At 41.3% G+C, this 16,357-nt stretch overlaps 2 protein-coding genes across 2 annotated transcripts; one reads left to right on the top strand and one right to left on the bottom strand.

Moving 5' to 3' along the window:
• Positions 1 to 1,088: 1,088 nt before the first annotated feature.
• On the bottom strand, positions 1,089 to 4,497 carry LOC135244869 (uncharacterized). Its single transcript, XM_064317508.1, has 4 exons — positions 2,692 to 4,497; positions 2,086 to 2,305; positions 1,882 to 1,968; positions 1,089 to 1,744 (listed from the first exon to the last, which is right to left on the bottom strand). The coding sequence occupies exons 1-4, from the start codon at positions 4,402 to 4,404 to the stop codon at positions 1,527 to 1,529; spliced, it is 2,238 nt and encodes a 745-aa protein (XP_064173578.1). The 5' UTR covers positions 4,405 to 4,497; the 3' UTR covers positions 1,089 to 1,526.
• Positions 4,498 to 8,239: 3,742 nt separating this feature from the next.
• echs1 (enoyl CoA hydratase, short chain, 1, mitochondrial) lies at positions 8,240 to 13,072 on the top strand. The gene is made up of 8 exons (XM_064316655.1): positions 8,240 to 8,404; positions 9,534 to 9,731; positions 10,023 to 10,150; positions 10,715 to 10,814; positions 11,369 to 11,473; positions 12,065 to 12,184; positions 12,557 to 12,624; positions 12,706 to 13,072. Exons 1-8 carry the CDS (start codon positions 8,314 to 8,316, stop codon positions 12,769 to 12,771), a joined length of 876 nt encoding a protein of 291 aa, XP_064172725.1. The 5' UTR covers positions 8,240 to 8,313; the 3' UTR covers positions 12,772 to 13,072.
• The last annotated feature ends 3,285 nt before the right edge of the window (positions 13,073 to 16,357 follow it).

The raw sequence follows: 16,357 nt of genomic DNA on the forward strand, positions 1-16,357 counted from the left end.
AAAAGGCAACTGAGCAGAAAGCTGAATACCTTTCAGTCCCAATCAGTCATTTTGTTTCAAACGCAAGAAATATTTTATTAGGACGAGACATGACATCCATACACATTCTTCTGATATTGATACCTTTATTTTGTAAACCACATTTTTACAGGGGGCACAAAGTACTTGACACTATAAAAGGTATGGATACAATAAACAAAGAATAAAAGAAATGCATATTGAATAAAACAAGAATACAGGAAAAAAATAGCTACATGTGGTTTCTTAAAATGACATTTTAAACAAGATTTACTGGAAGACAAAGAGTTACAGCTGCAAATACCTTGTTTTAACCAAGTCGCCTCTTGTTTTAATATGTCACTGAGACAGAGGAAGTCTTTTGTTGGAAGATCTAAGGCAATGACAATATAATAGTAGATATAATAGTAATGTTTTCTGTGAAGGTTCCAAAATAAGAATTATTTATCAAATACTGTCTTTACCAAAGTTAAGAAAGTAAACACAGTATTTAACAATCTCTACACAGATCTTTAAACTTAACCATCAACATACAAACGACATATATTTCATTATCATATCACAGAATTTAAATTTGAATTCAGACTTCCGCCTGTTCACACAAAGCCTCTTCTTCAAGGATACCAGTTATTTTCAATGTAACATTTGAAAGTAATTTATTTATGCATTCATGCTGTGCCTAAAACTAATATTATATCATGACAGGACTGGGAAGCACAGTAAAATGACAACTATTGCATCAACCACAACATCTCAACTTCTGCAGCTTCAAATCTAATTTCATCAGGGTTCATTTTGGGAACTTTTTTTTTTGTTTGTGTTTTTTGTATTTTTTTTTTTTTTTTGTCTATTTGTATTTATTTATTTCTTTTAAATGATTAGTAATTAGTTAGTAATAATATTAATAATTAGTAATAATCCTGACCTTTTAACCTAGACATCTCAATCTTCTGCCTCACAAAAATAAATAAATAAATAAATAAATAAATAAAGAAATAAATAAATAAAGAAATAAATAAATAAATAAATAAAGAAATAAATAAATAAATAAATAAATCATAATAATTTGGCTAACTGGGCATAACTGTTAAGGTACCAAGATAACAAGATAACCCATTTGGCTGTACAGCCCAGCCATTTAGCCAAAAACACTAGCTAGTTGCATTTAATTTGTACAAGAATCAATGTAATCTGCAATATGTTTTTTTTTTTAATGTTTTGTAATTCTTTTAAATTTTTTTTTTTTTTTTTTTTTAATGTATCAGGACAGTTCAGTCTACCAGGCAGCCAGCCAGACAGCCCAGTCAAGCAGATAAGTAGCTGAGTGACCGTGACGTCTAGCTAACTGGCTGGTTAAACGTTAGTAAAATTACTGGATTATCTTGCTGAATGCTTGCCGACTTGAGAACAAATTGCGCAAAACGCATCGGGGTTCGGCAGAACTTGCAGTGGCGGCCAGTGGCACACTCTGAATTCCGGCGTGCAGCTTGCGGGCAGGTCGGGGTCCATCAGACGGTACGGAGGAAGTGGTCCAGGCACTTGGTGATAGTGAAGGGCTGTGACGCGGCGTGCGTCCTCAGCTTGGTCCCCATCTGGCTGTGCAGTGCGCTGAGCAAGGCGCCCGTGGCGGCGCTGTTACTGCTGACGGCCAGCATGTGCCACAGCAGGGGAAGCACTTCCTTTTCCACCATCTTGGGCTTCCGGGAGTACGCCTCCTCCACCATGTCTAAAGAAGACAGGGTGCATGGGTGGGCTCATTCCGATGCACAAGCTAACCTGTTTTACCTATTTGGTGAGCTGTTAATCATGTCATCATGTTTGAACCAATCAAAATAATGCAGTGAGCCATGCGGAGGAAAGTACCTGCCACGGTATGAGTGAGGTCCAACTTAGCCTGTCCACCAATTAGCTGGGCCTTGGTGGCCAAAATCTCCACCATTATGGTGTTATCTGTAACAGCAAAGAAACAAGGAATCAAGTGCCCAGGCCTGCCATCAGACCCTGGCTTTGGGAGATTCCCCAAAGGGCCAGTGGGTGGCACGCCTGAGAGGACCTTGGAAGCCTCACCTAGATTTTGCACGAGGGCATGCATGGCGGCCAGGGCAGCACTGGAGATGGCTGGGTTCCTGGAGTTGAAGTGGTTGTCCACAATTGCAGGGATCACGATATTGGCCACCTTGGGCAAGCTCTCCTTCACCTGGGGGATGATCGCATCCAGTGCCTTCAGCATGTGCAAGTTGATAATTCTGTTGGACTCCACAAGCCTGCCCCTGATGTTGTCAAAAACCTTGCCAAGTAGAGGGAGAAAAAAAATCATTTACCACTGGTAGTGAAGGGACTTGACAATTTATATCCAATTTGTGTATTTACAATATGACAAAACTTTGTAAATACGCAAAATATACGGTACAGAGCGTCATTATAGTTTTAAGACCCATAATTGTGCATAGACACATTATGTTTACTAGTCAATAAGCGTGTGTCCCTTGCAGATGCATGCTAGATAAACAGACTTGCCATGTTCTCAACTACTGTGTTCTCAATACACAAATCAAAAGGACCGCTTTCAGACTGTCTGTCTTTTTAGACCCTGTCTGTGGCTGTATTGGAACGCACAACGCTTTGGCCAGTGGTCACCTGGTACAACTTGTTTGGAATTCTGAGCTGACTTACTGGGAATATGCAGGCTGTGACCATGGCAGGATTCAGGCAGCAGCTTTCGACTATCTGGTCGATGGCTTGGATGCGGTCCTGGTAATCCTTGGACCCCATCTGGGCCTCCATCTTTGTGATATATGCAGATCTGCCCACTACCTTGGCTCCCTGAACCCGAGGCAAGGCTCGGTTCTCTGACTGGTCTTGGAAAGTGCAAGACAGATTACCGCTTGCTGATTGGTCAGAGAGACAGGTGCGGTCCTGGAAATCCTTGGACTCCATTTGAGCCTCCATCTTTGTGATGTATGCAGGTCTGCCCATTGATTTGGCTCCCTGGCGCCGAGGCAAGGTTCGGTTCTCTGACTGGCCTTGGAAAGTGCGAGGCAGATTACTGCTTGCTGATTGGTCAGAGAGACAGATGTGGTCCTCTAAATCCTCCATTTCAGCCTCCATCTTTGTGATATATGCAGATTTGCCCACTGATTTGGCTCCCTGGCGCCGAGGCAAGGCTCGGTTCTCTGACTGGTCTTCGAAAGTGCGAGGCAAATTACTGCTTGCTGATTGGTCAGAGAGACAGATGTGGTCCTCTAAATCCTCCATTTCAGCCTCCATCTTTGTGATATATGCAGATTTGCCCACTGATTTGGCTCCCTGGCGCCGAGGCAAGGCTCGGTTCTCTGACTGGTCTTCGAAAGTGCGAGGCAAATTACTGCTTGCTGATTGGTCAGAGAGACAGATGTGGTCCTCTAAATCCTCCATTTGAGCCTCCATCTTTGTGATGTATGCAGATCTGCCCATTGATTTGGCTCCCTGACGCCGAGGCAAGGCTCGGTTCTCTGACCGATCTTGGAAAGTGCAAGACAGATTACCGCTTGCCGATTGGTCAGAGAGACAGGTGCGGTCCTGGAAATCCTTGGACTCCATTTGAGCCTCCATCTTTGTGATGTATGCAGGTCTGCCCATTGATTTGGCTCCCTGGCGCCGAGGCAAGGCTCGGTTCTCTGACTGGTCTTCGAAAGTGCGAGGCAAATTACTGCTTGCTGATTGGTCAGAGAGACAGATGTGTTCCTCGAAATCCTCCATTTGAGCCTCCATCTTTGTGATATATGCAGATCTGCCCATTGATTTGGCTCCCTGGCGCCGAGGCAAGGCTCGGTTCTCTGACTGGCCTTGGAAAGTGCGAGGCAAACTTCTGCTTGCTGATTGGTCAGAGAGACAGATGTGTTCCTCGAAATCCTCCATTTCAGCCTCCATCTTTGTGATGTATGCAGGTCTGCCCATTGATTTGGCTCCCTGGCGCCGAGGCAAGGCTCGGTTCACTGACCGGTCTTCGAAAGTGCGAGGCAAATTACTGCTTGCTGAATGGTCAGAGAGACAGATGTGGTCCTCTAAATCCTCCATTTCAGCCTCCATCTTTGTGATGTATGCAGATCTGCCCATTGATTTGGCTCCCTGGCGCCGAGGCAAGGCTCGGTTCACTGACCGGTCTTCGAAAGTGCGAGGCAAATTACTGCTTGCTGATTGGTCAGAGAGACAGATGTGTTCCTCGAAATCCTCCATTTGAGCCTCCATCTTTGTGATGTATGCAGGTCTGCCCATTGATTTGGCTCCCTGGCGCCGAGGCAAGGCTCGGTTCTCTGACTGGTCTTCGAAAGTGCGAGGCAAATTACTGCTTGCTGAATGGTCAGAGAGACAGATGTGTTCCTCGAAATCCTCCATTTCAGCCTCCATCTTTGTGATATATGCAGATTTGCCCACTGATTTGGCTCCCTGACGCCGAGGCAAGGTTTCGTTCTCTGACCGGCCTTGGAAAGTGCTGGGCAAACTACTTCCCTATGAAGAAAAGATAAACATGTCCAAATTAATTAACCATCGAGCATTTCTCAACCTAGACATCTCCCCCAATCAGTTTGCATCAAATAACTTGTGATTTGCAGACATTACGTCCTTGTTGTCACTGGCCTGCCATAGCTCAGGACTTTGGGACACAAGAGGAAATCAAGCTTCCAATTTGAAAGATATTCACTAATTGTCAACTTCAGTAATCTCTTATGAGACGTTTCTAGTATTTCACATGATGGACCATTTTGAAATGCAAAATCCAACTTTCTCTTATGCGCAACACAGAAAACGCCTATGTTCATTACGCAGAACCCACCGGAACGGCCGAACTGTTGCTCTCCAGTTGCACCTTGCCATCGCAGATGTTCTTGGCCATGATACCATGACCAGGAGCGCTGTCCACCTCTTTGCTTACTACAAAGATTCTCTTGGGCTCTGGGATGTCGTCAATGATGGACACGACCTTGTCGCTGGCCAGTTTCTTTCTGAAGACAATGATTTCGCAGGGTGTTGGGATGGAGTCCCTGGTGGAGACGGAGCTCAGCAATATACGGCGACTGGAGCCGGCGACGGGCGTAGCCACTCGGCAGACAGCCTGGCGGTGGTCTGTGTCCTGAAAGGAGACTTGGCACCCATTTGGCTTAACCAGGATGGGGTGCTGGTTCTTCCCCTCGGGGGTTTTGAAGACGTAAGCTCTTCTCCTGGTCCGAAACTTCTTCCTCTGTAGCCTGGGTGCTGAAGGCGCCGGTTTGGCTGAGCTCAGTTTGCTTTTCTCAGAAGCGACAAGGAAGATGACCGCTGCGTCTGGGATTCAAAGAAATAAAAAAATTGTACATTTGTAAGCAAGGGGTAAACAGTGTCATCCAACACAACTCTTTGGCATCATTTTTTTTTTTGATGACTAGGGTCAGGGTAAACTGTTCCAGAATTTGCCATTTGGACTACTGGACCTTGGCTTCCTCAATGCCATGATGTAAAAATACCAATATTGTGTTCTGAACCAGCTTGTGTTATTGTCATACGTAATCGAATACCTTGCTACATTAGACAATACACAGTACTAAGACAATAACAGGGCAATGTGAATCGCATTCCTAATGTCATTTGTGGATCCTCTGCATTAAATTTGTGGATCATCTGCATTTATTTGTTCATCAGCAACATTTATTTGTGGATCAGCTGCATTTATTTGTGGATCAGCTGCATTCATTTGTGGATCCTCTGCATTAAATGTGTGGATCAGCTTTATTTATTTGTGGATCAGCGGCATTTATTTGTGGATCAGTTACATTTATTTGTGGATCCACTTCATTAAATCTGTGGATCAGTTACATTTATTTATTTTTAATAAATATGGTGTCCATTGATGTATTATTAGCTTGGTATACTGTAGCCTTACAGTGTATTTTCCAGGAAATTAGCTCGGCATTTTGTGAACTAGATACACAACTATTCTGCTGGCTCGAAAATTCATTCTGAAAATAACTGGCTGTTGTCCATGGATTATGCGGTTTTTCAAGTCCTACATTTTCTAATCCTGTCAATGAAACTTACCTTTAGACGGTGGTTTTGCGTCGTCCAGGTCATTCTGAAAGTGTACTCGACGGTGCTTGCGACAGCCCTGACCCATGATAAAGAACGGTTTTCAATAAAATTCAATAGGCTACAAATTCGTAAACAATGCGGATAAGTAATGAATGCTGATAAGAAGTAAGCTGCTCTGAACAAATAAACTTGAAAACTTGGAATTAATACAACTTATACATCTGTGACGTCAGCTTTTTCTTCCTGAATTCGCAGTTGTTGATGAATGGAAAATAATCGCATTAAAAAAAAATAAGGAATTCGCGGGTCCTATGTACTGTTACGTCACAGGGAGTTCGGCAGTGAACTGTGGCTTTCCGTTGATGCTAATAAAATGTAAAAACGTTAATAATGTATTTTACACCATCAGTGCCATACTTTTGTTTTCCTATCATTTAAAATAAAGTGTTCCTGATAACAGAATGCTGGTTGTTCAGTGAGAGTATTTCCACCAGCTAGATTCATTTAATTTGTTTAACTGTTTTTATCCCAGTCCGTAATGTTCAATAGTCAGCGTATGCAGTCTTGAAGGACTAGCTTTTATATTATGGACAGTGTTGGGAAGCTAGATAGGCCTACTCTGAAGGTGCAGTTGTACAAACTACCAATGAATTCACACAGTTAGCAGTTTAAATACAACAAATCTTCCCTTAATGAGAAATGCCTGTTACAGAACTACAATTACTCAGAAATGTGGTTCAAGCTACTCTGTAAAAAAAAAAAAAAAAAAGTTCAGTTATCATTTTCATATTCTCCAGACATGGCATGCGTGTGAGCAATACCAATCAGGATTAGAGTGAAAAGACAGAGAGGGGTGCCGGGATTTAGTTCAGAAAAAGCGTTTTTAAGGCATGCTTTCATAAACTTCTTTTGTATATTCTATGCTGTTAATTAGCTTTCAAAAGCCTATTCAATGTTGTAGGCCTGCACCTTGAACGAAGTTAAAAAACAGACTGGCTCGTGAGACTAGCCTGCACCTGATGGCTTGGGCTGGATTTGTTCTAGATATTCAGCTCCAGCATATCATGCCTGACAATGTAATATCAGAACACATGACAGTGAATATCTGGTTAGTTTCTGGAATTCCTGAACTTCAGTCTGGCATCTGGATGCGAGAAATTAATTTAATATTTGTGTTTTACAGTCAGTGACCATAAAAGTGTTGTCTGTCTACCACACAGCAAAATCTTAACCCTTAAAAGAAGAAATAGAATGGCCAACCTGCTTGGTAGTAAAGGACCCATTTGGACCAAATTGATCAGCTTAAATGGCCATGGCTTGCTATGAATATACCTGTCTTCACACCAAATTTCATTGCATTCCTACTGATAGAGGAGGGAGAGTTAGCCAGCCAGTAAATAAAAATGCCATTGAGTGCTGCATATAACTGTACAAATGAAAATAGCTCTGAGACAAACCATCTCACTTTCCATAAGAAAAGAGCCTTAAGAAAATGAGCGCAAAATGTTACATTATTTCAAAGTGTCAGCAATCCAGCTCCTTTACTGCTGTGTTAGCCTCACTAACAAGTGGTTTTCTTGTGGCCACACAGCTGTTTAGTCCCAGTTCTCGCCGCATTGTGTGTGTGGACATGCTCTTGCTTTCACTATTAAACACAGCCGTGAGTTCTACTGTCGATTTTTTACGACGTGACTTCACCAAGCGTTTTAGTGATCTCCGATCAGGACCATTCAGTATTTTTTCCGACCACATTTCTTTCGTGAAGTTGACGGTTCACCACTATCCTTCCAGGTTTTAATGATGCGTTGGACAGTTCTTAACCCAATTCCAGTGATTTCAGCAATCTCCTTAGTTGTTTTCTTTGCTTGATGCAGCCCAATAATTTGCCCATTCTGAAACACAGTAACATCTTTTCCACGACCACGGGATACGTCTTCCGACATGGTTGTTTAAGAAATGAGAAGCTACCTTTCATACGGTCTATGGAAGCTACACATTGCATCAGTTAGGGTTAAAAGAATTGTTGCCAGTTTTTTGGCCAGGCAGTGTATATAAGGAAAATGATACATCAGACCAGTGCTCACGGGTACCTCCACTAACACCCGCGAACAGCAATTGGACGCTTCTCTCCCCCTCCTACTTTCACGGAGCATTTCATTGGATGTGGAAAAGATCGCGTGAATTTCCGTTTCCGGACACAGCTGCGTGTTTCGCTGCAGTATATCCCTTTTCACCTTCTTGTCTGCTGCAAAAATGGCAGTGTTTTGCAGGTCTGCAGCCTTCTTTCTGAAGTCAACTAGATCAGTACCGTACACATTTGCAGCTGCACGAAAGTACAGCGCAGGTACGTTAAGATATGTTTTATAGTTTAATTTAGCAGGTATTGCAATATCACGACTACAATGACATGTGCGTAGCAAACATAACGCTTCACGGTCAAACTCTTTTATAATCTAGTGTGGAGTTTTTTTTTTCGTTATCTTCTTGGAAGTAGAGATCCAAAGTACGAATACCTTGTAACCACCTTCCACTGAATGGTTAATGTGGAACAGCTAGCAGCTGATGAAAACCAGAAGTATAGCACTCGTAAATTGAGATCAAACCTATTCAGTTTCCAGCTGAGATGTGGTGCTGTTCTTTGGTTAAAAAAAACCAGCGCAGATTTGTTTGAATGTATTGCCTGTATCACCTGCGCTACGAATGTATTGATTTTGCCGACACTTATACTAAATTCAAAAAGCACACAAACGTTCACACCCACAGCTAACATACACAAGATTTGGCAGCTTGCTAGCTAACTAGTTCATGAGCTCATATTTACAGCTAGCTAGTTTAGTAGCAGCTTAATGTAATATTACTGTGGGAATAATAAAGTGAGTGCATATTATAACTAGCTTTTATAAGATACAAAGCAATGGTTTACAACTGACTAGCCAACATCGCACGTTTTCCCACTTTTTCTGCTTTTACCATAGCTTCACTTGTGCCAGGCTCATAGATGACAGATTTTGGAATCACTTTATTGCCAACAGAATCTGGCACAGTCCAAATACAGCCTACAACCAGTTTGGACAGTTTCTTATGTTGCGCTATGTTATGCCAACAGAGTTCAATGAAAATATGAGTTAGTAAAATAACCATGTATGGCATCCAGTACACCGATCAGTTTGGTCATTTGGCAGTTAAAAATGACAGTTTAACATAGTAATAAATAAGAAGCTAAACATGACATTTACAGCACCAGAGCACATCAGTTGCACATGTAGGCTATGGTGTCATCATATCAGCCAGTCACATCGGTCATAATCCTATAATCGGGCCGATACCAATAAAAAATTTTTTGGCAGTTATTGGCCAATGGCGATACGGGGTGATACTATCATGCCTCCCTAGTGTGAATTGAATGAACGATGAGCTGCATTTGTGACCCTTTTGTGTTAGTCATCTTCAAACGCAAGTGTACTGTTCCTCAGGTGGACAATATCAGCACATCCTGGTGGACAAGAAGGGCGAAAGAGGGAATGTGGGTTTTATTCAGCTCAACCGACCCAAGGCCCTGAACGCTCTCTGCGACGCGCTGATGACGGAAGTGGGCCAGGCGTTGGATGCATTTGAAGCCGATGGCGAGGTCGGGGCCATAGTCATTACTGGCAGCGAGAGAGCCTTTGCGGGTGAGGGTATTCTCCAGGTTTTGGGACCTTGAAAACATCCCACACTCAGCTTCCTGAAAAAAAAAAATACTGAAATGACATCAAAGAACATAGTAATCACTGTATTACAAAATAGCTGAAGTGAACAGTGGGATCTTGTTGGGACTGTGCGGTGAGCAAGTTATGAATGCACACTCTTATGATTACTGAAATAATGTACCTTCATCGCTTGACATTGTAGGCCTAATAATGCCTAATGTGTGATGGACGTGTCGATATCACCGATTGAAACTTCAGAGTGCTGTGTTTCAGCTGGAGCGGATATTAAGGAGATGCAGAACAGAACTTTTCAGGAGTGCTACGGTGGAAACTTCCTGGCACACTGGAACAGGATTTCGTCAGTGAAGAAGCCTGTCATAGCCGCTGTGAATGGATTTGCTGTAGGTGTTTGGAAACCATATTTGTATGCTAACAAGGCTATCATGTGTGTCATGTAATGAGAGAGAAAAATGCCACTGAAATATTCAGATGTATTGTACTAGAATACAGAATTTTCTGTTTTACAGTACTTCTCTCTGCTTTAAGGAGGAGCAGCTGATTCATCTAATTTCCCAGCTCTTTAAAACACGACGATAGTACAAACTGGGTCGTGAAACTAAATTGGTTTAATCGAGACAATTACACATTCCCTTGGATTCAGTTATAAGAAGGCTGAAAAATAAATCTGAACACACATTAAAATAAGGAACCATTGTCTGTGATCAGCTGCTGTAACTACAGGAATACCAGCTTTATATCGGCCATCTTTGAAGTGGCTGGCAGGTGTCGGATGCAACAGTATGGACATATGCTTTGTCCTATATCGAAAGGAATCATCACCCAGATTTAATACTTCTACTTTTACTGCTACCTCTACGTATAATAATAATAATAATAAAATAATAATAATAATAATATAATATAATAAGAGGAATTTTATATATCTCCTATGTTGTGCTCCACAGCTTGGCGGAGGTTGTGAATTGGCCATGATGTGTGACATTATCTACGCTGGCGAGAAGGCGCAGTTTGGACAGCCAGAAATCCTGCTCGGAACCATACCCGGTGAAATTCTGCTAATTACTTTAATCGTGAACCGAGAGGTGTGGCCATTGCTACTTGTACAGCTCTGTACATATAACCCAACCTCACCAGATGCACCTGCATGCGGAAATATCTGCATAATGGCCACCAGAGGGCAGTAGAGACGTGAAATTTAAAAAGGAGGGCTCGTAACATTTTGCGTTCTGTATTATGATATTCAAAGAATATATATAATAATTGTAGGATGAATTAAGTGACTTGTATGGCACAGTGGATGTAAAGGGGTTTAAATTTATGTTTTGATCATTCTGCAGTATGTTGATCTCAGACCTGGGTCAAATACCTATTTGTTTTGGATTCAAATATTTTTCTGTGCTCTGTTGATCTTGCCTGGTGTAATCGAGCCTGCCAATATGACCAGAAGGCAGGGTTTGCACTTTTTTAAGAGTATTTCATTGGTTCTAATACACCAGACAAGATCAGTAAATCGTAGAAAAGTATTTGAATCCAAAACATATCCATATTTGACCCAGGTCTGTTTGGCCAAATGGGGACTGACAGTTGATCGTCTGCAGGTTCTGGTGGAACTCAGAGGTTGACGAGGGCAGTGGGGAAATCCCTCGCCATGGAGATGGTCCTCACAGGAGACCGAATAACTGCGCAGGAGGCCAAGCAGTCAGGTACGCCTTTCACATTCACCTGCATGGAAACAGTGTAAAGAAGGTGGACGGAAGAAGACAAGCAGCCCTGAGGTAGACATATATACGTATTTAACATATTTGAAAATTTCACATGCGGTACTTTGAAATGCGTGCGATTGATTTTTTTTGTTGTATTTGAAAATTATTTTTCATAACATAAGCCTTCACGTGTATATGCATGCACACCTGCGTACAAAAGCAGCCTGTTATAGACCCGTGTTTGTGGGAAACGTTATACAGCTATTTTTCGGTCATATGCCATTGCCAGGCCATTGTGGCCTTGTTCTGCTTCTATACCACGAGGCCTTTTAAGGCAGAAAAGGTTTGTAAATGTGAAAATACTTTTAAAATGTCATTATTCCATACTCGTATGAGGCGTGACTACAAGCTTCCATTTGTGATGTTTTCTTTCCGTTTGATTGTATTTCTCTCGTTCGTTCTTTTCAAAGCTAGCACCACTACCCATCACTGCTGCCACTGGCCTAACTCCAGTACATTGTAGTGCTTCTGTAACGTGCATTCCAGAGTAGCCCCCTTTATTTCTGCTTCTTGCTGCACTCTTCATTGCAGGCCTTGTTAGTAAAGTCTATCCCGTTGACCAGCTGGTAGAGGAAGCGGTGAAGTGTGGGCAGAAAATCGCAGATAACTCGAAGCTGGTCTCTGCAATGGCCAAGGAAGCTGTCAACTCAGGCATGTAACCAATGCTATGATTAAGCCTGCTGCTTTTTTTTTGTTTTGTTTTTTGTTTTTTTTTATCAGTCAAGTTCTTATGGAACAGGCCTGCAAGTATGACACAATGGTCTTAACCGTGAAAGATTGAATGTTAGTGGTTGTAAAAGTGGGATTTTGGGCAGATTTTAGGAATTACTCATCAGTTTTGGTTCAGATTTTTGGCCTGTCAGACACAGTCGCTTTCTACTCGTATTTCTGTGGGAATTTATGAAAGAGGATTATGTTGACGTTGCTGGAGAGTCAACTCAGCAACCAAAGATGAATATGCTTGTGTGTCCAAAAATATGCTTGTACGGGCAATTTATTTGACACCCTTTTTTTTTATTCTAGCCTTTGAGTTGAGTTTGGCTGAAGGAAATCGCCTGGAGAAGAGATTATTCCACGCAACCTTTGCTACTGTGAGTAATCCATGTTCTTTCCGTTATCTTCAGAAGCCACTCCAGTCAGTTACTGATAAAATCTTCTTTCTCCCCCCACAGGATGACAGAAAAGAAGGAATGACTGCATTTGTTGAAAAAAGGAAAGCTAATTTTGAGGACAATTAATGGAAGTTTACACACAGTGGGACGATTGAACAGAAGTGAGGACAATTAAAATGAGTGTTGACCTGCGATATGCCTTACGGTTTCCTTTAATTTAGCGGTTCTTGGTGGTGTGGGATAATCGGGGATAGGTCTTTGAGACTCCGTAACACTACTCGCGATAATAAATATTATAGTATTAAAATTCGAATACGATAATTCATGGGCCTTTTTGATTATTTGTAGTTTTTACTGGTAGTCTGAACATTTCTGAAGAACCTGCCCTGATTACATCTTTTGAATAAAAATATTAATTGTTTGAAAAGCTGCATATTTCTGGTCATTAATGGAATGTTTCTTGTGGATAGATCACCTGAAATATTGCTGTAATGGCTATGCCACAAACATGGAACAGACGTTTTAAGGGCTGGCGCGTGAGGCAAAATGTATAGGTGAAATTCGTATGAGTTCCGCGGTAACGGGTAAGGGGCGCGCGAATAATGCCCCCAGCAGACAATTATTCTGTATAAACACTGCATACCGAGGAAGGGTCGTTGAGTATCAGGTAGAATACATCATAGTACATAAGATCTTATATCATTTTCAATGAAATCATAGTTGTAAGCCAACAGTATAAAAAGTGGCTATAAAAAGGTAGCAGTGATTTGTTCGCATGTCCATTTGATTTGAGCTCCACTGGTGCTAAGCTGTTTGGTTCCCTGAGTCCTGTCGCTGTGGTCTAAACCTTTGAATAACCTGCGCACCTCTATCGTTTTAATTGTGCCTAAGCCGCTTGTTTTACACAGGCTTTTGATTAAACGTGATTTGGTTTGTGACTGTGGGAACATTCCGTTATCACCTTAGGGTGTTTTGTTAAGACGATTTAACCGTGCTTTTTCCATTTTGGCAGGATGCAGCGTCTACTGTTGCTCTATTAATGACTTCATGACTGTAGACGGTTGACTGCACTTTAAAAAGTGTTCGACAAACCGCGTTTTAAGTTCGTTATAAGACGTTTAAGAACTATACACATATGTGGGCTACAATATGATGTACTCTATGACAAAATGGAAGGTGAAATAGATTATATCTACATCAAAAATGACGATAATGAAATTCGATTATTGCACAGGACTCTAAAACGTTGCCCTTAGTTTAGCGCAAGATGGCACTATCGCACTTTGCTTTATCTCTTAGAATTGGTTTATTTCGGTTGGAGTATGGAGTTCAGAAAACCCTGTGTGGTTCTTACTACTGTGAGTTATGTAACGCAAAATAAAATAATTTTGTTCGGCCTACCTCGTATATTGGAATTTCGGTGCTTCGACTCCGATATAATGACTTAATCCCCAAACCTGAAATATCTTATATAGTCACAACAGTCCGCATGAGAGCAGAACGATGCACAAGAGAACGCTGAAGTTGCCAACATTTAAAATGAACTTGCCATTTTCTCACAAACTGTCTACAGTTGTTTAGTGGTCTTCCGCATCGTGTGGAATAAAAAGATATTGTACCATTGCTACATCCCTCCAGTAGTTTTTCATTTTGCCTTTTTAAAACGGCTTGATACTGATTTGATTAATTTTGTGAAGGGCCTAGGATTTTGGTATCGATTCACACTTTAAAAGAGTTTACATTTATTATTTCTATTTTGTTCATTTACTGAAAAAGCCATAAAATTCCTCCAAAAAATGAATCACAATATAGGACTATGACAAGGAAGGTCATTTTTAACCGAGATCCCCGACACTTTGTAAGTAGACTAACATTAAACAAATGACAGCGACTATCGTGTGAGCGTCTGCTAGATTTATAGCAGCGTCTGTAGCTTTATCCTGAGAAAATTGCGAGAATGTCTTGCTTTTGCTTCTGTTAAATGCACCTACTGTGTCGTTGGCTACTTTGAACATTATTTATTTAGGTTGTTTAGATGAAACCATTGACCCGAATCTATTTTCTTCTTACAGGACTGTTTCTCATGTGAAATGTATTAATTTATCGCATTGCTGAGTGATAAGCCTATATAGGCAATAGGCAGTAGCCTAATCCAACCAAAGCAAATGATTTAACAGCCTATTATTTAAAATAAATTTAATTTTGACTGTGTTTCTTGAACCATGATTGCTGTCTGAAATTAGGCTACTCGCAAATTGTCAAGTGGTAGGCTATAGTTGTTTTTTTTTCCCTCTCTCTCCATTATTCACTGGCCAGTATATACTTGTTGACTATCAATAGTATTTTGGTCATTTTCATGAGTTATAACTAAACTCTTTTGGCAATGGGTAGACAAATTTTTCTGGTTTATATTTTTAAATTTTTAGAATTTGAAATTACCCAAATACGCACCATTTAAAATAAGCAATATATATTTCCAAAGAATTATCCAAGCCAAAACAATGGCAAACAAAACTCGCAAGAATGGGCTAGCTTTTTAAAAAGCAGAGTTTATCAATTCAGAAAGGCAAAAAATCCATAGCAGATCTGATTATAGAAGTGCCTTTTATTTCCAGGCAATCTGTGAAGGCATTTTTGTGTGATCTCAGTGCTTCTTCACTATAGGCCTCCCTATATCTTCGCGAGTCCATAGCCTAATTGATTTTTATTTTCATTCAATATTCCCCCGGAGTTGTCTTTCTTCTCAGCTCCTGGAACGAAACTTCTAAAAGGGAGGCGAAAAAAAAGTCTTCTCACCGAGGAGACGGCACAAAAGTTCCCTCAGAAGAAAAAAACAGAGGTTCCACTTTGAAGTCTATCCCCTGCTAACGAAAGGTCAAAATAATAAATGTAGACCCAATTGAAGCGTTCAAGGCGGACAAAGGGGGCAAAACGTTACATTTTGGCATAGACAGCCCTTCATAGCGTGATAAACTCGTTTGAAAAAGGCAAAATCAACGGGGGAGCAGCATGGGTCCCCGCATAAAAGAAAAGAGCTTTCAACTGATCAGACAGTCTTGGCTCCTCTGTCACTCGTTCAGTCCCCCGCCGGTCTTTCCACTCTCCTCCATCCATATATTGCAGCTGCAGCGCCTCCACACTTTTAATTCACGACGACAAAATAGAAATTTCCTCTAAATTACAACCTCATCGAGTGCTGAAAAAAAAGTCAACTTTCATTAGCAGCAGCTGCACGTTCTGGGTGTTATTCTTTCGCCGCGGCGCGAGCTCAGCTATTTGCGCATCTTGACTTGGTTTCCTAAACCCTTTTTTATGCAGATGTAATGCTTATACGGGATTAAAATTCACCCGATAAACCACAGTACGTTCTAATTTTTTTCTACTCCTGAAAAGTTGACCCGGTTCCAGGCGAAACAGTTAGGGTGGAATCGTGGTTTTGATCTGACAAATATTTTCATTATCTCACATTCTTGGCATTAGATGATGCGCCTGCACGAGAGTTTAAGAACTTCCTCGTTCCAACCCCGAGCCCACCTATGAGTGTCAAAAATAACATTAGGCTATCACATGATTTCAAGATAAAGGCTACAATCTCAGTGCACAGTGAGGCATTATTCAGCCTAGGGTAATATAAATACAGCATACTATCTCTTAATATTGTCCAATTTCTTTCTCATCTGAACTTTTAAGTGTTTTACATATCTTAAAGTTG

The sequence above is a fragment of the Anguilla rostrata genome, chromosome 18, assembly GCF_018555375.3.
Source record: "Anguilla rostrata isolate EN2019 chromosome 18, ASM1855537v3, whole genome shotgun sequence".
Classification (NCBI taxonomy): domain Eukaryota; kingdom Metazoa; phylum Chordata; class Actinopteri; order Anguilliformes; family Anguillidae; genus Anguilla; species Anguilla rostrata.

Excerpts from the sequence above, each read along its gene's own strand:
- LOC135244869 (XM_064317508.1), bottom strand. The coding sequence starts at position 4,404 with ATGGAGGCTGAAATGGAGGATTTCGAGGAACACATCTGTCTCTCTGAC. Across the intron at positions 1,969-2,085 it reads TGCCCTCGTGCAAAATCTAG|ATAACACCATAATGGTGGAG; the intron begins GTGAGGCTTCCA and ends TTGCTGTTACAG. Across the intron at positions 1,745-1,881 it reads CCTCACTCATACCGTGGCAG|ACATGGTGGAGGAGGCGTAC; the intron begins GTACTTTCCTCC and ends TGTCTTCTTTAG.
- echs1 (XM_064316655.1), top strand. The coding sequence starts at position 8,314 with ATGGCAGTGTTTTGCAGGTCTGCAGCCTTCTTTCTGAAGTCAACTAGA. Across the intron at positions 10,151-10,714 it reads CCGCTGTGAATGGATTTGCT|CTTGGCGGAGGTTGTGAATT; the intron begins GTAGGTGTTTGG and ends TGTGCTCCACAG. Across the intron at positions 12,185-12,556 it reads CAAGGAAGCTGTCAACTCAG|CCTTTGAGTTGAGTTTGGCT; the intron begins GCATGTAACCAA and ends TTTTTATTCTAG.